Source organism: Cicer arietinum, chromosome 7, assembly GCF_000331145.2.
Source record: "Cicer arietinum cultivar CDC Frontier isolate Library 1 chromosome 7, Cicar.CDCFrontier_v2.0, whole genome shotgun sequence".
Taxonomy (NCBI): domain Eukaryota; kingdom Viridiplantae; phylum Streptophyta; class Magnoliopsida; order Fabales; family Fabaceae; genus Cicer; species Cicer arietinum.
This window is the reverse complement of record NC_021166.2, coordinates 11,021,305-11,048,006: the sequence shown is the minus strand read 5'-3', so window position 1 is coordinate 11,048,006 and position 26,702 is coordinate 11,021,305. Positions and strand designations below refer to the sequence as shown.

The 26,702-nt window shown below is 27.2% G+C and overlaps 4 protein-coding genes across 6 annotated transcripts; 2 read left to right on the top strand and 2 right to left on the bottom strand.

Annotated features, from left to right (window-relative positions):
• Positions 1-129: 129 nt before the first annotated feature.
• LOC101499164 (probable lipid phosphate phosphatase beta) lies at positions 130-5,106 on the bottom strand. 3 transcript variants are annotated; one of them, XR_001143193.3, is made up of 3 exons: positions 4,266-5,105; positions 3,038-3,127; positions 1,327-1,661 (listed from the first exon to the last, which is right to left on the bottom strand). XR_001143193.3 is itself a non-coding variant. In XM_073363890.1 (2 exons), exon 1 carries the CDS (start codon positions 4,975-4,977, stop codon positions 4,267-4,269), a length of 711 nt encoding a protein of 236 aa, XP_073219991.1. In that variant the 5' UTR covers positions 4,978-5,106; the 3' UTR covers positions 130-640; position 4,266. The 3 variants fall into 3 exon arrangements, 2 of the variants coding, with proteins under 2 accessions (XP_073219991.1, XP_004516843.1); XM_073363890.1 differs by lacking the exons at positions 1,327-1,661; positions 3,038-3,127 and adding an exon at positions 130-640 and having other exon boundaries at positions 4,266-5,106; XM_004516786.4 differs by lacking the exon at positions 3,038-3,127 and having other exon boundaries at positions 4,266-5,102.
• Positions 5,107-12,442: 7,336 nt separating this feature from the next.
• Positions 12,443-13,721, top strand: LOC101501278 (uncharacterized). The gene has a single exon (XM_004516793.4). It carries the CDS (start codon positions 12,676-12,678, stop codon positions 13,492-13,494), a length of 819 nt encoding a protein of 272 aa, XP_004516850.1. The 5' UTR covers positions 12,443-12,675; the 3' UTR covers positions 13,495-13,721.
• A 601-nt stretch (positions 13,722-14,322) lies between these two features.
• Positions 14,323-18,333, bottom strand: LOC101499678 (adenine phosphoribosyltransferase 3). Its single transcript, XM_004516788.4, has 6 exons — positions 18,163-18,333; positions 17,954-18,064; positions 15,195-15,287; positions 14,964-15,113; positions 14,770-14,828; positions 14,323-14,634 (listed from the first exon to the last, which is right to left on the bottom strand). The coding sequence occupies exons 1-6, from the start codon at positions 18,242-18,244 to the stop codon at positions 14,575-14,577; spliced, it is 555 nt and encodes a 184-aa protein (XP_004516845.1). The 5' UTR covers positions 18,245-18,333; the 3' UTR covers positions 14,323-14,574.
• A 3,129-nt stretch (positions 18,334-21,462) lies between these two features.
• LOC105851446 (serine/threonine-protein phosphatase 7 long form homolog) lies at positions 21,463-22,780 on the top strand. The gene is made up of 3 exons (XM_012712323.3): positions 21,463-21,577; positions 21,671-21,761; positions 21,854-22,780. The coding sequence occupies exons 1-3, from the start codon at positions 21,477-21,479 to the stop codon at positions 22,694-22,696; spliced, it is 1,035 nt and encodes a 344-aa protein (XP_012567777.2). The 5' UTR covers positions 21,463-21,476; the 3' UTR covers positions 22,697-22,780.
• The last annotated feature ends 3,922 nt before the right edge of the window (positions 22,781-26,702 follow it).

Below are 26,702 nucleotides of genomic sequence, written 5' to 3'. Positions count from 1 at the left end.
ATTCATTAGCTTCTGTAAATTCAAAATGCACAGTTAAGTAAAATAGTACAATGATGATGCATTCATATTATCCCTTAAATAAAGCATACAAATGACTGTATATGTCCTGTAATTTTTAAGGAGAATATAGAAACATTTAACAATATCTCGTATGTATGAATCATTGCTCTTACAAGAAAACGTTCAGAAAGTTAATTTTTTTGCAGAGAGGCAGTTTCTCATTACTGAAGGAACAATAATGTAGAAAAAAAATATCAAAAGCAAGAAAACATGTGTCCCACAAAATGCAAATCTCCAACCACTTTAAATCTTGAGCATTAACTTAGTACTCATTTAGCAACATACAAACTACAAAGCCTGCAGTGCTTCATGTACGTCGTAGGCCCCTCGAGTTATAGTGGATTCCACCACTGACCTGTTTAAGCAGTGTCCACGACAACGATTTTCCTTCTAAATACGCGGTAATAAAGTTCAATATTTATTGTAGATGCAATTATTTATCAGGACAGCAAGAAGAAACAGACATGAAAAGAGCGAAATTTGTCAATGTTCTGTAGACTAATATGAAAGAGGGTGAATGCCTCCTCCAAATTGATATGTGCTTAAAATTCTCTTGCGAGTTAATGATAATCAGCCCCACCTGTCAAGTCAATAAAACAGAAAATGACTAGTTTCACTTGTCTTTTGGTGTGATCCACATGCAAATATCAACATCCTAACTATGGCAATGATGCTGCCAGCACAACATAACAACCACCGTCTGTGCTAATGTGGTAAGTTTATGAATCTTTTTCCAAAATTGAAAGGAAAGCAAAGAGCGATCAATCTGTCAATCAAAACCATCTAATATGATAAAAGCATTACTCACAGTAGAAGGCACATGTAAAAGAAGCAACTGACCTAACTTCTTTCTATCCTTCAATTGTTGATGGTCTAAGTTTAAGTTAGTAGACACATCATACAAGACAAACACACGGTCCCTTGAAGCAAACTCTTCTTTGATCAAACCTAATAGATTACAGGATGCTAATTATTAACCCAGAATTCTAACACTAATGCTTAATCCACCTCAACGGAGAAGTGGAAATTGAAGATAGACCAGACAAAAACTAACTCCAGAATCACATAAACCAGCTCCAGATTCCTAAGACTATACAGAACAAATTGTCTTGGCATCAGTATCTCTGCAAAAAAATTAGAAATCTCTGGCAGCAGCAGAAAATTTGGGCACGGCATAGAGAAATCAATGCATACCACACATCCTTTAGTTTAAATGGTACATAAGATTTTCACCATAAAAAAATAGAACATAAGACAAATTACAAATAAATGAAAAACAGAGCTTCTTTACCAGGGATGATATATCACATGTCTACATTTATTATTTACAATGTAGGGAAACGTATAGAGAAGTAGATAGTTAAATTCCCAAGGAATAAATAACTAACAGAATTAAGCTAGAAAACAATTTTAACTAATGAATGAGGAAAGAATTGAGACCAAGTAGTATTTGCTGGATGTTAGTCATAAAGATGTTCAAAATTATCTGTGAGGATCAGGACCCCGATGTCCTAAACATTCATGACTTCATTATCCGTTTGATACCAATTAGAAAGATTTGATCCCCTCCAATAGCTTAAGTGCAATTTGCTCCACGAGACCTAAGACATTAGTAGGGAAGAAGCAACAACCATCAGATTCTGCATCAGTAATATTATCCATCTAATGGATAATCAGTCATACACATTACATGTGTCAAATGCTTCAACTTAGATTATAGCATGTTTGGGATTGTGTTTGCAGAGCACCAAACCACATTTTGTAAGGTTCATAATGTGATTTAGTGATTTTAAAAAATGTTCAAGAATTCAATTCTTAAACATAATTGCAGATTGAAATGTGTGTTTGAAATAAGCAACTCTATTTAACTTTTGGATTCAAGTGGATGAAATCCAAATATAGATCACTTCACTAATTCACTTTAAATATACTTTTAGCCAAAGTAATTTTACAAATCAAGTTCATTAACTTACATATCTTTGTAAGTGCTTACATGTTAAGACTCACAAGAGAGATAGAAAGAGATAGCAAACAGTTATAAGTACAGACAAAACTCAGATGGGGAACAGGGAAAGGAAGAAAAGGAAAAGGTGGTCTTTATAGCTGCCAGTGTTAAGCCTATTTCATAGGAAACTGTTCTAAGAAGCCAATCTCAAAAGATAAAGAAAAGGAAAAGATGCACTACAAGAAGCCAGTCAGCAAGCATCACCAACAACCTAATACACAGTCCCATGCTTTAACAAACAGGAACCTTCCTAACCGTTTCCATCCACCCTAAACCATTAACGTACCACCAAAAGGCTGTGATCACGAAGAATACCTCTCACCAATTCAAAAATAAATTTCATAAAAACTTCCTCATCATTTAGTCTTTTTCACTCTTTTGTGACAGTTGAACACTACTTCATTATCCATAATCATGCATAATAAATAAATAATACTTCATTTGGATATTCTTCCCCCCTTAGTGTTTAACACTCTTACTCTATTTTGATGAATATTTTAAGAAAATAACCATAGATACAAAATTATAGCATATATTTATATAAGAATAGATAAATCAAGAGTTCTGTATTTTTGGGATCCATGAGAAACAAGAGATAGTAAGGGAATTAAAATTCGTAGAGATGAGAGTAGACTAGTTTCATTGTGGTCTAGGTTTTTATCATAAGGTTAACCGTCTAATGGGACAACAATTAAACAATTAAAGGTTAGGACAAAGACCTCTTATTGGACATAAGAGATGACCCAACCCATCATATGGTTTATTCAAAGCTACAGCTCAACACATATTCATCAATTAAGTTTTTTTTTTATAAGGTAATGTACTTTTTTGATATGGATATTCATTAAAGCTAAAGCTCAACACATATTCATCAATTAATTATGTTAATTCATAATTGATTAATTAAAATAATTAATCTAGCACATCTCTCGGCTTTGCAACCTCATAACTGAAGCAAGGACCACACTACACCTGACATGGACAATAATGATATAGTCGTTTTCCTTATCATGTGTTTTCGCTCTATTTTGCTTTGGCTCAGTCATCCCATTAATGTGGAGTCTGGAAAGGTGGAAACTCAACATAATTAAAACAAGTTAAAATGGATTGAAATACAAAGAAGTTAACAGTCAAGACTCAACACCTGAGATTATAAAAAGTGAAAATTTAAGAACAGATGAGTGAAGGCGAAATTGGATTATTAAAGCAAGGAACGAAAAAAAAAATCTCTATTGAAACAAGGAACAAAACGTTCATGAAATGGTTGATTAGTAACTATATACCTCACAATAACTATATAGGCATTTTTGTACTTTCACATGATTAACCTTTTATCACATGCATAGAAGCTTTATTATATTTGAAATACACATTACACTTTCCCAAACAAGCTACATTACACCAGTAGTTTCTCCATTCTACTATCTTTTTGGGCACTCTATAGAAAATGTACATGCAATCAAATTTCAAGAGAGAATTTCTGAAGGTCAAATGTGCTAAAGGATATAACATCAAAGAAGTTTTTTCAATCAAATAAATTAAAAACATTTCTTTTGCTATCTAAATTTGTCTATTTTCCTGGAGAGCATGGCTGGAGGAATGTGGTCTTTTCAGTAGAGTTTAGTGGCGGAGCTAGAAATAAAACTTTAAATCTTAAGTGACACTAAAACAAACACACAATAAAAGTGAATGAGCGAAACTACATGTGCGAAACACCAAACACGCTTTCAATCAGAAATGTAGGTGCTACATAATTCTTGAAGGAGCCAAGACAAAAGTTTTTAATACATAGATATATAGCAACCAAAACAAATGTTAATACATAGTGAAATTTTTTTTCCGGTAGTGATGAATTTGACTTATAGATCACTTGACATATTAAAGATTGCGCTGTGGAATATGAAAATTCATAAGCACACCGAATATGAAAATTCTTCCAATGACACATTGCGAAGACTAACTTTATTCTATAATTTAGTTACAGACATCACACATAAGCATATGAACTCAACGTTATTACCTATTTAAAATGGACATTGATACTTTTGCCAAGCAAGATAAATATAACTTCTTTAGTACAAAAAATAAATGAATTAAATTGCCAAACTCTAGAAAAACTAGTATACACTTTAGCATTAATCAATTCATAAACACAGGATAGCAATCCAACTCGAACATTTCCAAATCTAAGTGTTCTTACCTCAAATCAAAACTTCGAATTTGAGAAAGCGTAAGGTGAAGAAAGCTTCGAGGACACCGAAGCAAGCTCCGAAGCTAACATCGAGAACATAATGCCTCCCAAGAACAACCCTAGAAATAACCGTCGTAAGAGCCCAAGACCAAACGGCAACAACCAAAAGATTAACTGCCATAACTTCGTCTCCTCCGATCCACCGATTAACGATAATAGAAAGCTTCGGATGGCTCCGATCGGCGACGGCGTCAACGATATGATCTCGTGTGAGGAAAAATATGGAGGCGATGAAGCATACTCTGGAGGAATGACCGCTTGGGAAAGAGAATTTATCGACGGGAACGACGGCGTTGTAATCACCGTGGATTGCATAGGAAGGGCGAGATCTACGAACGAGGAATTTGAGGAAACCGGTGACGATGAGATCGAGGAGGGAGCAGAGGATGAGAGGGATGAAGAGGTGGGAATGGAGGGGAGAGGGAGAGGGAGTGGCGAAGAAGAGTGAGAGAGTGACGGGGAGGAAAAAACGGAAATCGGCTAAGTGTTCTAGGAAGCGTAGGAGAGGTTTAGGGGCAAGGGGACTTGTGTATTTGTGTATGTAGCGGGATATGCTTTCGTCGAGACTTGTGATGCGGCGGAGTAATGGTGGCGATGCAGTCGTTGACTTTGGTAGTTTACGGCCCATCGCAGTCGTTGATTTTGGTGGTTTACGGCCCATCGCAGTCGCTGACGGGATATCCACGAGAGGTGGCTGTCAGGGATTGGACATGGAATGTTCTAACCAACTAAAACAGTTGCGATACCAGAACGACACCGTTTTCTAGGTTGTGGGTTTTTTTAATCACTTTTTATCACGAGATATTCAAAAGTATTTTTTAATCAGAAAATATATATCGGTTTTTTCTTTACAAAGAAAATATAAATGAAAGCCTTAAATAAAGCATTTTTGTATTTTTTTTTTACATCAGTTTCTTAAGTCTTAATTTTTTGATTCACTAGGAAAGGGTACTATTTATTTGAAGTTTTGTTAAGAAATCTTGTGAATTATTGTTTTAATAAGAATTTAAATATAAATACTTCTGGATAATATTATTTTAATCTATTAATTACTTGATTTCAACCTTTTAATTACTTAAAGGAATGATTTAGTTCCTCTCTAACATAAGAATTTGATGGAATGAAGAAAAAAAAAGATAAGTATTTTAATACACTTACAATTGCTACCTATATGGATGTAATATAAATATTTATTCATTCATTAAAAAAAATTATCAAAAAAATTATATTTGGGTACATAAATTGGAGAAAATAATATCAATAAAAACTAATACAATTTTAAACTATTAAAACAAAAAATAATAAATACTATAAAAATTATAAATATGATAAAATATCGATAAATATAACAAAAATCATAAAAATAACAAATTATTCACTTTAAAGAAAATACATTATTATTGATATCAAATGGTTGCAAACTCGTAATAGGAGTGCACCCATGTGGGTTTTTTCTTTAATCGTCTCTTTAAAAATAATTTACGTAAATATTTCTTTTTTAAAACTATTAATCAAAATGTCTTTTTTTTTTAAGTTACAATTCGCCATTTGTAAACTTCCTTAAGCATTTTTAAAAAAAATATTCAAATTTTTTTCAAATTTAAAAGTATATATATATATATATATATATATATATATATATAATATAATTTTTAAAAATAGATAAATATAAATTTTAAATTACATAGATTGACTAGCGTTGCCTATAACATTTTGATAATATTTTTGATTGTATGGATAAGATTAAATATAAAGTTGGTAAATCTAATAATCATCAAGTCATGCAATTCGACTGAAATTGTTATTCTTTAATGGTGCATGAAACAGTAAACCTATATTTTTTTTAAATTTATGTTCAAATATTACAAACAATTGTAGTCAATCTATATAATTGAAAGTTTGTGTTTATGTATGTTAATGAATTATATTAATTAATTTAAAAAAAAATTGATTTTTTTTTTAAATTGTTTAAAGAAGTCGCACTTTATAACTTAAAAATAAATAAACAAATAAACATTTTTAATAATTTTCAAAAAATAATATTTAAGTAATTTTTTTTTAAGAGTTATTAAAAAAAAACCTCCCATCTATGTGGCTTTGAGACTTCGTCATTTATCATATACTTATAGCAGCAAAATAAATGTGTTGATATTTAGATTGATCCAAATCAAAATCGAAGACTAACCTACAAAGCTACAATAACTAAACACCATACAAAATTAAACATTATCCAGTGTTATTTGGTTTTTTATAAATAAAGAAAAAACATTTTGACCAAATCAGATTTCGTAGTTATTGTTCAAAACCAAACTAAATTTAATATACAAATTAAAACACTTTTTATTACTATTATTATTAATAATAATAATAATATTATTATTATTATTATTATTATTATTATTATTATTATAAGATGACACTAATCTATTATTTGTTGATTTTCTTTTTTTTAATGATACTAATTAGTTTAGCTTAATCATCATTTTACTATTTTATATGTTTTTGTATAGAGTTTAATTTCTATATATTGTTAATGTAAAAATTTTTACACATAATCAATTATATAAATGATTTTATAAATAGTTATAGTAAAATTAATATTATTAATGGTCTAATAATTATAATTGTTTAATATGTTGAAAACTTTCTATATTGATGATATATATTAATTAAACTTTTTTACATAATTAATAATTGTTATTGTGTATGTTAATTTTAAATATAGTTATTTATTATATTATATTTTGCACCAAACATGTTACATTTCCATGGCCCAAACCGGTGTAGTTTCTAGGGCCCATGATTTTGTAGCAAATGAGGCCTAAATTGATCTATTCTCACTATGAAGCCTTTGGTCATAGATTCCTTCATCACCGTTAACCATTGTATGAAAATTTGAAGGAAATATGAAAATTGTGTAAATTGAAATATACAAGATTAAAATTCTGAAATTGAAAATGAAGATCAAAATTGCAGATTGAATACAACAGAGAGACTTAAAAATGTATTTAAACCTTTACAAATCATCTAATACTGCTAAATGTAAATGTAAGTCGTACCTCATGAACTTTCACTACCACCATATAAGGCTTTATTTGGGCCAACCCAGTAAGCTTTCATTTCTTGGTGTTAGTAGAGGACCTATCAGTAATATAAATCGGAAGAATTTACCCTGTACTCTCATTTTTATATTTATATCTCTATAATTTTTTGAAAATACCAATTATATCCTTAATTTTTTTTTACTATAATTTCAATACACATTTTATTTTCAGAAAATTTGAAAAAGGATTTCCGGTACATAAGGTAGGAGGTTGTTAACGGAAACTTTTAAAAAATATTTCCGATACAGAAGTGAAAAATTGTATTACCGGAAAACTTCATTTGTAAGGTTTTTGGTACAGAAGGTGTTTTCGGAAAACTTTCTCGAAAAGATTTCCAGTACGCACAACTTTTTTTTTTATTTTAATTATATTATTTTTATAAATGCACCATAAATAATTAATACACCATTCAATAATTAATACACTATTAATGCACCATAATAGTTAATAATTAATATACCATAATTAATAATAAATACCCCATAAATCGTGGTTTGAGAGATGTTGTCAGACGAATCATTTTCAAAATAGTTAATACACCATTCAATAATAGTTAATAATTAATATACCATAATTAATAATTAATACCACATAGATTGTGTCCCGAGAGATGTTGTCACACGAATCATTTCAAAAATAAGATCCATAGACGATAAAGATTCAAAGTCACCTATTTTTGCTACCCACTAAAAAAAATACTAATATAATAAAAAAAAATCAAGTTTTTCGAAAAAGTTTTTTTAAAAAAAATTCGGAAATCATATTCTGTATCGAAAGTTTTCTAGAGTGGAAGTTGCGTATCGGAAAACTAGAAAAAAGTTTTTCGGAATTTTTTTTTATGACACTTACTTCAGTTTCGGAAATGTTGAAATGATAAAAAAAAATTATATATACGAAGGTATTTTAATATTTTCCTTTATTTTTTGAGATACATAGATAAAGAAGGAGGTACAAGATAAACTTTTTTATAAATCGATAAATGTTCGTCCAATTTTCAATTGTTTAATTTATATCGGATTTTAATTTTTAATAGTATAAAATATACTTTTAAAATTAATATTTTGTTGTGTATTTTGAAGACGAGAAGTAAAATTAGAAGACAGATGAAGTTCATCAACAATATCTTTATATTTATTAAAAAAATAATAAAAATATATTTTAAAGAATTTACTTTTTACTGCATACCCCAGAGTTGGTCCCATATCCCTAGAATTTAAGAAAAGCCTATTTTGCCTTTTGAGTTTTAACGAGTATTATTTTCAGTCTTTTTAATAGTGAGATACTTAAAATTTTATGATCCGAAGTAAAATTATTCTGAAAAATAAAAAAAAATTCAATTGTGCGTGACGTATTTTATATTTCTAAACCTTTATTAGATCATGGCTAAACTTTTTTTGAAAAAAGCAAAAGAAATAAACGAAATTTTGGCAATAATATATTTAGACCGATTTGTTACACTAAAAAAATAATTTTTAAAACACTTAATTTTATATAATTTTTTTTTAAAAAAAGTTTCAAATAAAAAATTGACTTAAATATTTTCTCAAAAAATCATGTTAAATAGTTTATTTTATTTTTTTATAATTTTTTTTAATATTAAAATTTAATTAAATAATTATATAAAAAATATTTTTAGAAATTTTTCATAAAAAAAATAATCTAGAGGATAATAATATTTGGCGAAAGTTTGGAGAATTGGCTCATTGGAACGAGTTCGTGTGTTTGGCTTATGCTTCATAATCAAGTGCTTAAGAATTCGAGGTAACTAAGTGGAATCTAGGTGATTCGTATTGCACACACTGCGGACATATAAAGGAAACGACATTACATTTTCTATGATACTCTCCTCGAGCTGCAAATGTTTCTTATTGAACCAGAGAATCGTGACATGTTTGTTCTTAGTGCCAGAGATGATTAATATGGGCCACACCTTCTATTATTTGGTGTGGAATTGGGAAATTAAAAGAGGATCCTATTATGCAATTTCACATTTAAATTTGTCAATTAGAATTTAAGAAAAGCCTATTTTGCCTTTTGAGTTTTAACGAGTATTATTTTCAGTCTTTTTAATAGTGAGATACTTAAAATTTTATGATCCGAAGTAAAATTATTCTGAAAAATAAAAAAAAATTCAATTGTGCGTGACGTATTTTATATTTCTAAACCTTTATTAGATCATGGCTAAACTTTTTTTGAAAAAAGCAAAAGAAATAAACGAAATTTTGGCAATAATATATTTAGACCGATTTGTTACACTAAAAAAATAATTTTTAAAACACTTAATTTTATATAATTTTTTTTTAAAAAAAGTTTCAAATAAAAAATTGACTTAAATATTTTCTCAAAAAATCATGTTAAATAGTTTATTTTATTTTTTTATAATTTTTTTTAATATTAAAATTTAATTAAATAATTATATAAAAAATATTTTTAGAAATTTTTCATAAAAAAAATAATCTAGAGGATAATAATATTTGGCGAAAGTTTGGAGAATTGGCTCATTGGAACGAGTTCGTGTGTTTGGCTTATGCTTCATAATCAAGTGCTTAAGAATTCGAGGTAACTAAGTGGAATCTAGGTGATTCGTATTGCACACACTGCGGACATATAAAGGAAACGACATTACATTTTCTATGATACTCTCCTCGAGCTGCAAATGTTTCTTATTGAACCAGAGAATCGTGACATGTTTGTTCTTAGTGCCAGAGATGATTAATATGGGCCACACCTTCTATTATTTGGTGTGGAATTGGGAAATTAAAAGAGGATCCTATTATGCAATTTCACATTTAAATTTGTCAATTAAGACATATAAAAATACAATTTTATTATTTTAATTATTTATAATAAATTTTAAAATAGATTATTTTGTTTTAAATTTTTAAAAATTTCAGAAGTTTTAAATTTTTAAAATAATGATTACATTTTGAAAATTTAGAAAGTTTCGAAAGTTTCTAAATTTAAAAAATTTTGAAAGTTTTTAAATCTGGAAAGTTTCAAAATTTCGAAAACTTCGAAAACTTCGAAAGTTTTCAAATATGGAAAGTTTCGAATTTTTTCTATTTTAAAAATTTTGAATTGTTTAGAAGTTTCGAAAATTATGAAATTTTCTATTCGAAAATTTCGAATTGTTTGAAAGTTTAAAAATTTCTAAATATTGTCATTTTAAAATTTTTGAATATTTTAAAAATAGGATAAAAAGATGAAAAGTTAAAAAAATTAAAAGACAAAATTGCATTTTTACATGAAAAGATAAAAAGTTAAGAAAATGGACTAGGAATGACAAATTTAAATATTGGAGTACATGTGAATCCTCTAAAATAAAAGCTGTTATCCTAATTATAAGAGGGATATTGGGCCTTGGTATCAAATGCTAGACTTAATGAGCACCTATCACACAAATGTTGATTTTGAGTATCAGTCTTTGCAAGGCTTGTCGTCAATTTAGTTTCTTTAAAACAGTCCAAAAATATGAAAATTGTACAGTTACTATATTTTGTAGGTTTAAACGTTTAAAAAGTTTAAAACATAATTTTTAATAAAAAAAATCTCTATTTAGTTATATAACAAGAGTCTCAATGACGTGAGACATTTGTTAATATTTTCTATTTAATATACATTTTATAATAATTTAATTTAATAATATCATTTATATTTTTATTTTGACTTGAATGGGTTTTGATTTTTCGTTTTTACTGAAACAAAAATTTGATCCTTATTTTGAATATAGAATTTTAGTTTTCCTATTTCATAAGTTTTAGTGTTTTTTTCCCAAAGTATGTTGGCACTTATTGATTTAAGATAAAAAAACATTTGCGCCCCTGACTTGTAATCCCGATTGTAACACAAGGTATATGTGAGGGTACTCTACCACAACACTATGATAACGACTCCAATGGAGAGCATTTTAACATCATGATGGGTATAAACCGCCATAATAGAGTCAAATATCTCAGGATATTTTTTACGGATTTGTCAAAACTAGTAAGTATAAGAAGTGGTTTGAGGATAGTGAAAAGACCAAAAAATGATCCATGAAATAATGACTCTTTAAGGGAAGGACAAACTCTATAGGAAAATGCAAAGACGCTCAAAAAGAAAAAAAGAAAAATTAGAGAAAACGTAGAAAATGATGCCGCAACTAAACTCTTGTTTAACCCTAATTACACATACAAACAAAATTACTACAATGGAATCATATTGCTCCAAGGTCTGGTTGAAGCACATTGTTAGCTTATGTGAGTCTATTATAATACTATCACCTCATTATGAAGTGGGGAGGAGCCATGATATATTTTAGCCTCGAGTAGTAGAAAATTCTTAACCAAAAATTCAAAATTATTAATCAACAAGCACGGCAAAATGTTCTAATGTCTTCAACAGAACAAAAATGAGCTTCTAAACAAAAATTAGACAACAAGATAGAAATAAAATGAAGAACAATAGTAGTAGTAGAAGATTAGCCAATTTTTTTTTTACAAGTCATGTTAATAAATGTCATAAGGACGCTTCTTAAACAATCTTAAGAACATTTGTAAAACAACTAACAAAAGAAAAAAATTATATAAAAATTTAGTTTTTAAAATTTCAAGATATTAATTACTCAAATTACAAAATATTATTTCTATTTTAAGTTATTTAACAAATGGTTCGGATACTTGGTAGCATTTTTCAGTTTTTGTATCATATCATTCAAATTGTTGTTTGAGTTGATAATGTTTGACCATACAAAAATGTTGTCCACATTACATAACAGGGACAAGAGCGTTTCAGTTCCCCATGTACCAATCACTGACTATAAAGCAACTACAAAATGGATAAAAATTTCAACTAAAACTAGTAACGCTCGTTTTCATATTTTGAAATTGTGATTGTGATTGTGATATGGCCGGACAAATCTATCTTCATATGTTTGAAAAGACACAAGTCCTAACGCCAGGAAAGGTGCGGTTGGAAAATAAATAAGATTACACTAAATTCAATATTTTAAAACCGCTAAATCCATACCATTTATGAGTGTTAATAAACTCGCTCCAAAATTAATTCCTCAATTTACTACTACAAAGAACATAAAATGAAAAAGGTTCAATTGTTCTTTCACACCAGCTCAGCTAACTAAAGAAATCAACTTTAAACGAAACCTATTCTGAAAATACGAAACGCACACAAAAAGATTTAAAACTCTCTAGAGACAAAAACATTACTACGTTTTCCTCAACAACCAAAAAAAAAACATTACTACGTATTCACATGTAATGGCGAGTGGTTGGGTGAAGTCATTGCAATGCAAATCAAGAGCATTTGATGACGTTCATCATTCAAGTGCAAGTTGCAGAAAAACCCTCCAAAACATCAAAGACATTGTTGACATTCCAAAGCCCAGGCCCAAGCCCACTAAACCCAAACCATCCTTCGAAAAACATTCAAATTCAAAATCCAAATACGTAACCGCCACCAACTCCGAATTCGAAGCACCTCTCAACACCGCCGCCACTTCTTCCCGTGCAATTACCGAACTTCCCGAGGGACACCCTTCACGCAAAATTGTCGATATAATCTTCCACACAAGTTGGAACAACAACCAATTTCCGGGTCGGATCGAAATGATATTCAAGGTGCAAAACGGAGCCCGAACAATGTCACGATTTGAAGAGTTTCGCGAGGCGGTGAAGGCACGCGCCGCTTCTTCCGCGGGATTATCCGAGGGTAAGAATTGGGAGGAGAATGCACGGTGCGTCGCCGATGGAAATGAAGTGATGCAGTTTTACAATTTGGGTCCTGTCGAGGATGGTGGTCCCCACTGTTCGTTGTCGTTTCCGGAGCGTAAGGGGTCGGCGATCTGTACGTTTTTCGGGAGCGGTGGCGCGCATCAGAATGCCGGCGGAGGTAAGGGTAGACGGGCGATGTTGGTGTGTCGGGTTGTAGCGGGTCGGGTTTTGAAGCAACTCGGGGTTTTGAACTCGTTGTTGGATAAGCGAGTTGGATTCGATGCAGTGAGTGGGGACAATGGCGAGTTACTGGTTTTTGACCCGCGTGCGGTATTACCCTGTTTTCTTATTATTTACAGGTTTTGAAAATAAATAATATTATTTTGCCTTTCTCTTAGCTTTGAAAAACTTATGATTTTTTTTTAAAAGAAAAACTTATATGATATATATTTCCATTGTTTGAGATCCTGAAATGCACTTATCGACTTGCATTTATGGACACAATTTTTTTCTGATTCGGCTATTTTTATACTATATGTTTTGTGTAATGTAATTACGGAGAAATTAAGTTGATAAATGGTTGTTTGTAATTACGTTGGTTTCATTTTTTTTTTTTTTTTTGCCTCATTCAATTTTTTGTTTTTGCACATCCGTAAATTTGATTTTTGATCAAATTCAGAATGTGACATTTGACACACGAATTTGACCTTATCAACAATTTATAGTTTATATGTTGTGATTTGAGATACTAAAGCAATAGAAGAAATGTAAAGAAAATAAGGACTAAGATTAATGGAGATGAGTTCCAGCTCTTAACCTCGAGCTAAATATTTGGTTAAGGGAATAAAAAGGAGAGGAGCCAAGAAGTATGGTGCAAGTCACGCAATGTACTTAGAACAAATTCTTCAGCATTGCTTGTGTGATAATGAAATGAAATCTATGATGTTGAAGTAACTACTAAGAGTCTTAGGCTTTGACGGGAATACACTTCTGCCACTTGCTACTTTGCTAAGTTATTATTATCATTTTTTTACAATGCAGTGTTAATTATTTTCCATGTGTTTTATCTCTCATCTCTTAAGGTAGTATGTTTGCTTATTACAATGATTTGTTTTTTTTTTACGAAGCTCTAGTTTTTAGTTAAAATTAGGTTCATTAATTGAAAATAAAATATCAGCAACATAATAGCAAAACTCATCCAAATAGTACTCGTCGATTAATCAAACTTTAGAGCATGCAAATGAAGAGTGAGTCATACAAATTCACTAGTTTGATCAAAGTGATTTGTTGGTTTGTTACTTCCAACAACACACATGTCTTTGCCTTAACACGCATTCTTTTTAATGCATTGAACATTAAAATTAAAAATGAGGGACCTGAATCAAATTCAATTCAAATTTGAGAAAGCACCAATGTAGTGAGTGTGACGAATCATTCATTTTCATCTTAGCACTCAAAACATTCGACTAACACAAACAAGGGTTTCCCATTCAACCGTTCACGACCCTGTCAAATTATTCACAAAAACATAAAATAATTAGCACATGGCTACATAACTTAACGATTCATAGTAAAAACAAAAAAAAATTCAATTATGTTTTTCAACAAATATTGAAAGAGAAGCTTTTAATTATATCATACCTTTAATTCTGGTAATTCAATTACACATGCACACTCAACTATTTCTGCTCCCACACGTTCTGAAAGAATGTTATTGTGAGTCAATAGAATCTCGTAATCATATAGATTCATAAAACATATTCGTTTCATTCTCAAAAATAAACCAAAGTAGAATCTATATCTAATTGATATTATTTGGAAAGAAAAAAAATAACCTAGTAAGTCCATAGCAGCACAAAGTGTTCCACCAGTAGCAACCAAATCATCAACTACTAAAGCGCGTTCGCCGTGTTCAACGCCTCCAACGTGCATCTCAAGACAGTCCCTTCCATATTCCAAAATGTACTCCTGAGAAATAACTTTGCCTAACACCAAAGCAACCTTTCTTTTAACAAAAATTCAGAGAAAAAGACATTGCAACACATTAAAATGGGAGTTGAACATACCAGGCAACTTTTTTGGTTTTCTCAATGGTACAAATTTTGCTCCTATTGCCAATGCAATAGGAGGACCAAAAATAAAACCTCTAGCTTCAATTCCTGTGACACAGAAAAGGAATTCATTTTTATGAACATAAGATTGTGACCAAACAGAATACATGAGTTATTGCAGGTGACTTTACAAAGAGCAATGCCACCCACAAAATGCAAGAATATCAACTTGGCGTCATTTTTTTTTTATAACAAAATATTAATTAAAATAAAGTTAAAATTATAAAATAAATTGACATAATACACTATATCATGCGATTGCAACGAAAATCTCTTCGTAAAATTGAACATTTCTGATCTACAAAAGAGTTATTTTGATTGATTTAGTTGAATTTATTAACTTACATCAACATTTATATGATAAGCGATTCTGCAACTAATTGCAATCATACTATTTATTCAATTAGGATCTAAAACCAGTAGCAATAAACTAAACATGTTTCAGAGTTTGAATTGTTACCTTTAGTTCTAAACTCCTTTGATATCCCTTAGATCATCTAAACTAACTATGTGGGACCAATAATATACTGTGTAGAGAATCTAAATTCATGTTTGTGATGGTCTCACATAACACAATGTAATGGCAAAAACCAATATAAACAGCTAGCAAAAATGAGACACATAAAGACAAAAGACTCCACCCTCATTTATTTTAGATTTAATAGCACCTTTAATTTTCAAATTTTACCAATTCATCTATTTTAAAATCTAACAATTTTAATCTATTTTTCGAATTTTTATATTATAAAATAGTAATTTAATATAGTTTAAATTATATAGCATAAGATTTAACTAATATGTATTAATTATTTATATATTATTAATTATTTAATAAATATAAATTATTTCAAAAATTGAAACCGAAGTTTTAATGAGTTTCATTCCACTTTCAAAAATACTAATAATTTAAATATGTTATGTCGTTTAAAATATGTCACATCATTATTTTTTGATTAAAAAATTCAAAAAAAACTTTAAATTTTAAAATAAAACAATCAAATTTCACTAATTGATGAAAAAAGACCAAAATTCCGATTAAACCTTTGTTTTATAATAAAATATGTTAAACAATATGATAAAACATGTTAAACAATTAGTGGAAGAGAATGGCCTAACAACAATTTAGTGGAATCTAATCTTTAAAATAGCAGCCATCACATCAGACCTAAAATAAAATCAAAAAGCAGAAACAAAATTGATAGACAACTTTGTTTTCTTTTGGAAAAGCACACTGCAGTAATACAAATAGTTCGTCATATACAAGTGACATCCAAAATTCATTAGATCAATGTTCCTAATGAAATTGACCAAATAAAACAAAATAATTTGGCATAATAGAAAAAGACAAGGGAAAGAAAAAATGAAGAATTGGATCTCCAAATCACCAACAGTAACATGGAGGAACCCACACATAAACGTAGATGGAGCCAAACAAAATTGGCCCAACAGAAACTAGCGTCATTTGGGTCCACTTTTCACAAGCTTGAAAACCATCACCAATGGAAATTCATGCAAATTGGATCCAAACACATGTCCACGAAGACAAAAGGAAAAGAGATAGTACCTCTTAAGTATGTTTTTATTCTATGTGATAAATATTTATTTTTTATTGAACTAATTTCATAAAATTGATTTTAAATTTTTACTAAAAAACTTGATTTTAATTAAAAATACTCCCTCCATTTTAAAATGAGTGTCACTAATTACATAAAAAAAAATGTTTTCAAAATGAATTTGTCATTTTTATTTTTAAGGTAACTATAGTTATTATTTTCCAAATCTATATTCAATTATAAATATACACATTACTTCCAAAATAATATTAACCTAAAAATTAATTATTAACTTTAACCGTTTTAAAAAAAATTACTTTTAAAATAATAATTCTACTTCATATCTATGATAGTGGAAAATCCGTCAATAATTAATAATATTAATTTGGTAAAATGACTTTTTTTTCTTCTTTAAACAATTGCATTTTTTAGTATATATGCAACAAATTAAATGAGATTAACTTTAAAATTGGGAGAGTAAATTAGAACTAAAATGATTTATATTTAAATAAATTTATGTGAAAATTACTTAATAATAAATTTGAATATAAAAATAAAGTTTAGAGTTAAAAGGTACAATTAAATATATCAAAATTAATTTCAAATCTAAAAAGTTACATCTGACTCCAAAAAAGTTAATGTAAATGTATGATTGCTATTACATATTTTACAGTAAGCCACTGTATTTATAAAAAATAAAAATTATAGTTTTTATAAAATTACAGTTTATTGAAATTCTAACTACTGTAATATTGAAATGAGTAACATAAACAACAAATCTAAGGAAAACTTTGGATCAATTATAAATAAAGATACAAACAAAACTCAGTCACTCAGATTTCATAAAGTAATGAATGGCACAACCACTAACCTCAACCCATAGTTAAACAAAATCAAAATGTCTCTTGCAACCATTCCAAAAGACAGCTAGAAACTTAATGCAAGCAATATATTCATGCATATTCTGGTATTAATAGCACCGTATTTTAATAACGCCATTATGAAACACCACAATAAATACTATAAAACACGTTTTTTGAAACAATAAACCTTTCTCAAAACCATGGACCCCACAACCTTGAAGCTAACCACAGTTACAACTATATTAGCCAAAATAATTCAGGTTTTATGATTTTGAGCATTTATTTATCTCCAACATACCTGCAACAATAGAAATATTTTTGCCTTTGTATCGCTCAACGAACAAATCTATTGTGTCCTTAAAGGCTTTGGGATCCAGCAACAGAGTAGTAATGTCTTGGAACATGATACCTGACATTGCAACAAAAACATTAAGAAAGTAAACAAATTTATAAAACAAAAAACCTCAAACAACATAACAGTGAGTGAAGAGGAAGAAGGGAACAAACCAGGTTTGGGGAAATCGGGGACAACACGAATCCTATTTTTGATAGCATGAAGACGAGGATCCTGAGATCTGTAAAGCGACATTGTATATGCTATGTGAATGTATGATAAAGAAATCAGAGGTTTTTGTTTTGCTAGAATGAAGTTGAGTAAGGAAGTACACAACTTATATGGAGGTACTTATAGTAGTGGTGTATGTATACATGACGTGAGTGTTTCTGATGCAATCAGGGAGATTCTAAATTCACCTGTTGTTGTGTCAACGACAGTAGATTTATTTTCTTGATTATTGTCATTCAAACTTAATTGTTTTTTATTTATTATTTATTTAATTAAAGTTTGATTGTATAACATTAAAAATAGATAATTTAATAAATTTAATTTGACTTTTATATAAAATTTAAAAAATTACTACATTTTTTAATATTCGTAAAAGTATTTTTTTTTTAAGTAGGAATTAGATGAATTGGAACATGACCAAGTAAACTAGTTCAATTTTTCAAAAATAAATAAGTATGTAGTTTAATTTGATTAAATTTCGCTCTATTAAAATATATCTTAGGAAATTAAATTCAATTAATAAATGTATATCACGTTTTTAAAAATAAATTTGAACAACTTTTTAGATTTTATAAAAAAAATATATATGAACAATTATATTACAAAGCTATAGTTTATATTTTATATGAATTTAGTTTGTATGATTGTTAATGACATATATCATTTTAAATGCTAGATTAGTAAAATAAATTAAAACATTTGGATTACTCAAATTTAATATTACTATTTACATTATTAAAAAAAAAAAACAAGTCGTCGTCTTATCTACACTAATACATTTAAAATTATATCGATGTTCAAATTATGTTTGATTTCTCATACTAAAATTAATTCCTACCCGAAGCTCAAATTTAAGAACTGGGATTTTTAATTTTTGTGAGGATATAAAATCAATTTTTAAATTTATTAAAAGTGGTAGATTCATCTACGCTCAAATAATAATTAGTTTTCATATATTAATGTATTGACTAAAAGATTCAATTTTTTAAATTATTAAAAAATAAATGAGTTTATTACATTCAATTCACTTTAATATTAAAATCATTTTCTGTGTTATTAGAACATATAAAATATAATTTTTGACATATATACCGTATAAGTACAGTGTACTTGTAAACTTCAAATACTTTTAAAATAGAGTTGTACCTATATCCGATATGTATTCAATATCGATATTTCAGAATTACTTGAGAATATGTATCACATGAGTATCAAAATTATTATTTTATTTTTTAAAATATTTTATTTGATATTTCATGAATATTCGATGAAACATATCTTATAAAAATCAAATATATAAATACAGTAAAATACTCTTTTCGAAATATCAATTTAGATTACACGATCCACTTTAAGATGTTACTCTTAAATTAAAAAAAATTATCTCTTGATAAACAAAATTTTTAAACTGTGTTTTTTTATAAACGAGACAATTAAAACTATCTTTAAATTGTTAACAATTGAATAAAATAAATATTTATTTAAATTCTTTAAATAATAATTTTGTTGATATTCTAATTTATAAATTAAAATATATTATAAAAATTATGATCATTATAATTATATGTTTATGAAGAATAATTAATATGTTTTTCTTTATAAATATTTTACATATATATAATATTTTAATTAATTGTATCTAATTTGTATCATGTCCAAAATTCCAAACAAAATTAATGTATATTTATCGTATTACATACGAACTCGTACGGCATATCAAGACTTCGTAATAGTGAACTCTTGATTTTAAAACAAAAAAAAAAATATTTTTATAACACAACATATAAATTTATATCATTAATTATTTTGAATTAAGTGTTAACGATTAAAATGTATGTCATTAATAATTTTTTAAACATATATCTCATTAGTCAATAAAATATATGACACTAATTATATTAGAATACTTCTTTAACTACTAAATTGTACTACTTTAAAGTAGTTAATACTTTGTATTTTAGTAGTTAATGTAATAATATATTAAATAAATAATTAATGATTTATATTTTTATAATTAATAAATGATATTAAGTGATTAATATATATATATATAAAAATATCTTAATTATTAAAGAAATCAAAATAATTTTTAAAAAAATACTGTTTACAGTATGAATATAATCAACCATGTATGTGTGAGTTATTGTTTAAATGTGTGTTTTGAGTATATTTTTCTAAACTAAATGAAACTTAAAAATTGTGTTTTATTTTTATATTTATTTTTCATGTAGCCACGGAAGGATGGACATGACTATTCCCAATAGCCAGCTGGGTGGGTGAGTGTAGCTGCATAGGACAGTGGAGTTGGTAGTACGACCCCTCATAACCAAACAAAATTTGGCTGACAGAAATAAATAACACAGAGCATAAACACCTTCAATTTATGTATGTCTGTAGATTGTGATATGCAAACATTCGGGAATCTACATTGGAATATGGTCCTTAGATTTTGTTGTCTTAATTTTCCAAATCTTTTTCCTTCTCACGCAACACAATCATCCCTCCAATTTGACTTGCTCGATTATCAATTTACTTATTCTCATCCATGGTACAATCGATATCGTTTAAGTTTTTTTATATATTAAAAAAATATAATAATTAAAAAAAGTAAAAGATTTTATTAAATAGTATATCTTAAATATTTATATATTTTTTACTATTATTAATTAATGATATAAATTTATATGTTGTGGTAAATTTAATGATATATAAATTACCATATTTACATGCGGCTGGCTTTGGTGAAGTGGTAAAACTCGGAAACTATAAGATAGATGTCGGTCTCATCACTGCTATGGTTGAGAGATGGAGACCTGAAACTCACACATTTCATCTTCCAATAGGTGAGTGCACAATAACTTTGGAAGATGTTTATTACATTTTAGGATTAAACGGTTTACCTGTTAGTGGTTCCAATTTTGTGCAAGTAAAACAAATCTGTCAAGATTACTTAGGAGTTATCCCACCCGACGGAGCAACAAAAGGTAATTCTATTAAATTAAAGTGGCTTAAGGATACATTTGACGATGTTGGTGAAAATGCATCTGAATTAGAAAAATAAGCATCATGTCGAGCATACATCCTACGTATGATCGGAGGGTTATTGATGCCTGACAAATCCAACAACCGTGTACATCTAAAGTATCTTTCACTATTAGGATATTTAAACAAAGTATCCCAATATAGTTGGGGTTCAGCTGTTTTAGCTACACTTTATAGAGAATTATGTCTTGCAACGAAACCTGGTGTAATATCTATGGGAGGATGCGCATTATTGTTGCAAAACTGGGCATGGTATCGTTTGTCTTGTGTCGCTCCTGAATCTCCCAAACCATGGATATTTCCACTTGCACAGAGGTAACTATATTATTTTTATATTTTTTTTAAAAAAACCAATTGCTTACCATATTAATAATTTTATTACATTTTTATTTTAATTATATTCGACAGGTTTAATTCTGGTGGTCTAAATTTTGCTAAAGTTCCTCATAACGACGTAGAAGGATATCGAAAAACAATTGATCACATGATGGTTGAGGAAGTAATATATTAAATCACATTTATTTGAATTTTTTTAAATATTTTATTATTTATACTTGTTATAATTACTTTAGCTTATTTTTTACATGTCAGTTTTATTGGAGACCTTATCTCGGGTTCCAACATGAAGTTTCAGAAGAAGATAGGGCCACTTGGAGTGCATGTACTTATCTACTCTGTTATCATATTGTTGAAAAACATCATACAGATAGGGTCACACTCCAGTTTGGTTTACATCAACAAATACCACAACCACCAGAGGACATGAAATCGTATCACGAGGTCGACATGAGGCGTGGGATTGATGATAATTGGACTTGGGTTTGGAGGGAAGAAATAAACCATTGGAATGAGCGCCATAATTACGTGTTGCAAGGTAACATCGTACAAGGTGTTTTATGTCATAGCACAAAATATATGATTTGGTTTAGACAACACACCAAATTGTTTATATCTGTAGAACAATATCTTCGTGATCCCCGTTTACAACCGCCGTCATATCCTCGTGTGCAATCGACCTCCCAATCAACCCCACAACACCAATACACAGCAGGACCGTCTTCATCATCACCTCATATACACGTCGCTACTGAAGTTCCATTTTATGATCCACCACCATCTCAGTATTACGTTCCGTCGGTGCCAGAAATACCAACACCCGGTTATCCGACAGAAGATGGGCTTCTCTATAATTTGTTTGGAACTCAGTGCACAACTCCTGAGTCGGCATATGCTGTATTTGATTCAATGTATAATCAACAATCCCAAAATGTAATGGAACCAGGTGGCAGTGGTTCTAATCCATCTACAGCTTACATTGAAGAAAATGATCAAAATGACGATGAACCGGAAGAACCGCAACTTGTTCAGAGAGCTAGACGAGTTCGGCGACATCGTACATGTGGGACTGGGGGTCATTTAGGTGGACATCATTGATATAAATTTAATGTATTTTGTTTTTTCAAATTTGATTGATGTACTTTTTTATTATTAATTTAATGTATTTCATTTCATTTTCAAGTTATCAATATCAATTTCTTTTCATTTAATTGTTATTATTATTTAATTTTTAATATCATTTTAAGTATAATAATTTTTAATTAAAAGTATAATAGTTATTTATTATAATAATAACAATAATTAAAATATAACATTTATTAATAATTAATTATTAACGTATTTTTAATTAATTATTAGTATTTTTATTTTTTAAATAATTAAATTAATAATTTAATGTATTTCATTTTATTTTCATGTTATCAATATAAATTTCTTTTCATTTAATTGTTATCATTATTTAATTTTTATTATCATTTAATTTATTTATTTAATCACTTTAATTATAATAATTTTTAATTATACCTATAATAATTATTTATTATAATAATAATAATAATAATGATAATAATAATAATAATAATAATAATAATAATAATTAAAATATAAATTTTATTTATAATTTATTACTATACTTTATTGTAATTTAATATTAGTATTTTATTTTTTAAATAATTAAATTAATCATTTTAATAATAAAGTAACTTTAAAATATAACAAAAAATAAAAAATAAAACCCAGTGGGAGGTCGCTTCCCCAGGAAACGACCCCTGTTAATATTGCAAAATTTTCTCTTCAAGAGGTCGCTTCCCCAGGGAACGACTTCCTGAAGGAACGAAAAAGTAGGGCATTTCAGGAATATTGTTTCAAAGTAGGGTAAATAGGGAATAAACAAACAAAAAGAGGATATATGCATCAAAATCCCTCAATAAAAAAAGTGGTAAATACTAACTTTTGCTCTAAGGCTACATTCTAATATATATTTTATCTTGTAAATTGTCAATTCAGTTTCTTAAAAGGTTAAAAAGTTTTTTTTTTCAATTTTTTTTTTTTTTTTTGAAATTTTTAACAGCACCCTAAGTAAGACACATATTAGTGACACTCAAAAGTTAAAAAAAAAAATATTGTAAAATGGATTTTATTTTTAATTTTTCAATAATACCTTCAATTAATAATACATACACACTCCTTTAAAAAATTATTTTTACTTTACATTTACGATAGTGAAAAGCATATTATTATTTAATCAGAAAAATTTTGAAAAATAATTATTTTCTTTTTTTATTTATTACATTCATAAAGTTAAATAACAATCATTTAAAAAAATTAAAAAAAAAGTTTTTATTATTTGGTTATTGGCCTCGCAACCACGTATTTGTTGATTTTTGAGGAATACATAGAGGATGATTTCCTTAGATTCTAAAATATTTGTGACATTTATAAATAAAAACTTGTCTTAAAATAAGTATAATTTTTTCTTTAGTTTTCTGTATAATATTAATTATTATTATTTTCAATTGTACCATTTAATTAATTTTAGAGATAAATATATTTTAGTCTCTATAAAATTTAAATCTTTTAATATTAGTTCTTATAAAATATAAATATAATTTTTAGTTCCTACAAAATTATCATACTTTCATATTTAATCATCATCTTTAAGTCATCATACGGTTTGAATTAATTGTTTTAGGTATATTTATAATATCTTAAAAAGTTCCTCTACAATAAATGAACTCAAAATTTAATTTATAAGTCAATAATTTCGTTATTTTTATCATGAGTTTTTTACATTTAAAAAATTTGTACTTAATTGATTCTCAAGTTAAAAAATTATAAATTTTTTGTTTTAATAGAGACTAAAAATGTTTCTTGAATAATTTTGTAGAAATTAAATATTATATCTTTATTTTACAAATATTAAAATTTTATAATGATTAAAAACATATTTAATACTTAAAGCATATGCATCACTTTCAAATCATTATATTTAACTTTGCACTTATTTAATGAAAAAAATCTTTACATTTAAGATAATAATAAGAAACATACTAATATTTAACAAAAAAATTGAAATACTTAATAACGATACATTATTTTATATAGTAACAATCCTCTTCCTTTTATTTATTTTCTATGTGAAACTATTTTGGGATGGAGGGGATATAAAAAAATAGCCTTTCTATTTTTAATAATCAAAGTCACCTCGATGTACCTTGCCAAAAATAGTTAGAAAATAAAGGTAGTGTACTAATTGTGTACAATAACTTTCATTCAATCCCAACTTCTTAAAATAAAAATATAGTTAAATAACTCTTTTGATTTAGAATTTGTCTTGGAAGTTAAATAATAGTATAAAATTATTTTACACTATCAATTTTCAGATCATACTCTTCCATTTTTTTTAAAAACCTTTCACTCTACCCTTCACTTTTAGGATATAAAATAAGAGTTTAGTTGTAATTTTGATTCTTTATTTTTATTTTTTTCAGAATTAATTATTCTATTTTAAAATTATTCAATTTGAATTTGTCTTTAAAGTTTTTGGATGCATATATAGTAATATAATATATTTAAAATAATATGATATCCAACATGAGGATATAGAATAATGATATAGAATCATCTAACATATTTTCTTGCGATATCATCATTTCATGTCATCATATTATAGACCACATCATTTAAAACATGCACGCCTTTATTTTTAAGTCTAAAATTTGAAAGAGATACCAAAACAAATAAATTTGAAATAGAAAAACTAGTTTCATAATTCAATAAAAATAAAGAATTAAAACTGCAATTAATTCAAAAATTAAGTAAATAATCATTTTCAATTCTAAGATGTATGATTGTTATCTATATAATTATTAGAAATGACAATCTATTATATATATTTAAAACAGACTCATATAAGTATAGAAATATTTTCCACGTCAGCAACAATGCTGACGTGTACATGTTGAGAGTATGCTCTCATCCTTCAACAATTTCTTTAATTTCTTCAATTCCTCTTTCTTTTACAATTTCTCTAATACCTCCCAAATCTATTTGATAATATTATTATTTAATAAATTTATAAATTATAAAATTATTTTACAATTATTTATAATAAATTTATAATTTGTAAATTATTTTACAATTTGATAATAATTTATATTATTATCAAACTATTTATAAGTTACTTTATAATAAATTTATAACTTATTTTATTATATTATTTTATAATATTATTAGTCATTAAATTCAATAAAAAAAACTGAACAATTATATTATTCCACTTATGGTAAATAATGATTTTATACGTTAAAAATTCAATTACTCATTAATGTCAATCCAATTATAATTACTTTCAATTTATGTCAATCCGTTTTTTTAACAACATTTTATAAAATAAAAATATATATTCTATTAGACAGAAAATACAAAAATTTATTAAAAAATAATAATAAAATACGAATATATGAAAAATTATTAAAAAAGTTACTTCCAATTATAATATATATGAATATATTAAAAAATATAATGAACAAAAGTTTACTATATATGTATTCTGAAAAAATATGTTAACACTAAACTTTCATCAATTAAATTATATATTTATAATTGAATGCTATTTTTTTATTTTTATTTTCCTTATTATAATGATAATTTGAATGTTAAAAAATAAATGAAAAATTAAGTATTGTATAAAATTAAATTATTTTTTAATAAATTTATAAATTATTTTATAATATTATTAGTCATTAAATTCAATGAAAAAAAACTACATAATCACTCATAAATATCGTCATAAATGCTCTTTATCTAATTATTTTTTCATGAACAATTATATTATTTCACTTATGGTGAGTAATGATTTTATAAGTTAAAAATTCAATTACTCATTAATGTCAATCCATTTATAATTACTTTCAATTTATGTCCATTCATTTTTTTAGCAACATTTTATAAAATAAAAATATATATTCTATTTGATAGAAAATATAAAAATTTATTAAAAATAATCATAAAATACGAATATATAAAAAATTATTAAAAAAGTTACTTCCAATTACCTAAAATTAATTTAAAGTATATGTAAATCTTTAATAAAATAAATTTC

Coding starts and splice junctions, on each gene's coding strand:
- LOC101499164 (XM_073363890.1), bottom strand. CDS start 4,977: ATGGGCCGTAAACCACCAAAATCAACGACTGCGATGGGCCGTAAACTA.
- LOC101501278 (XM_004516793.4), top strand. CDS start 12,676: ATGGCGAGTGGTTGGGTGAAGTCATTGCAATGCAAATCAAGAGCATTT.
- LOC101499678 (XM_004516788.4), bottom strand. CDS start 18,244: ATGTCGCTTTACAGATCTCAGGATCCTCGTCTTCATGCTATCAAAAAT. Junction 18,065..18,162: donor CCCCGATTTCCCCAAACCTG/GTTTGTTCCCTT, acceptor TTGCAATGTCAG/GTATCATGTTCCAAGACATT. Junction 14,829..14,963: donor TGCTGCTATGGACTTACTAG/GTTATTTTTTTT, acceptor ACATTCTTTCAG/AACGTGTGGGAGCAGAAATA.
- LOC105851446 (XM_012712323.3), top strand. CDS start 21,477: ATGGGAGGATGCGCATTATTGTTGCAAAACTGGGCATGGTATCGTTTG. Junction 21,578..21,670: donor ATATTTCCACTTGCACAGAG/GTAACTATATTA, acceptor TATATTCGACAG/GTTTAATTCTGGTGGTCTAA. Junction 21,762..21,853: donor ATCACATGATGGTTGAGGAA/GTAATATATTAA, acceptor TTTACATGTCAG/TTTTATTGGAGACCTTATCT.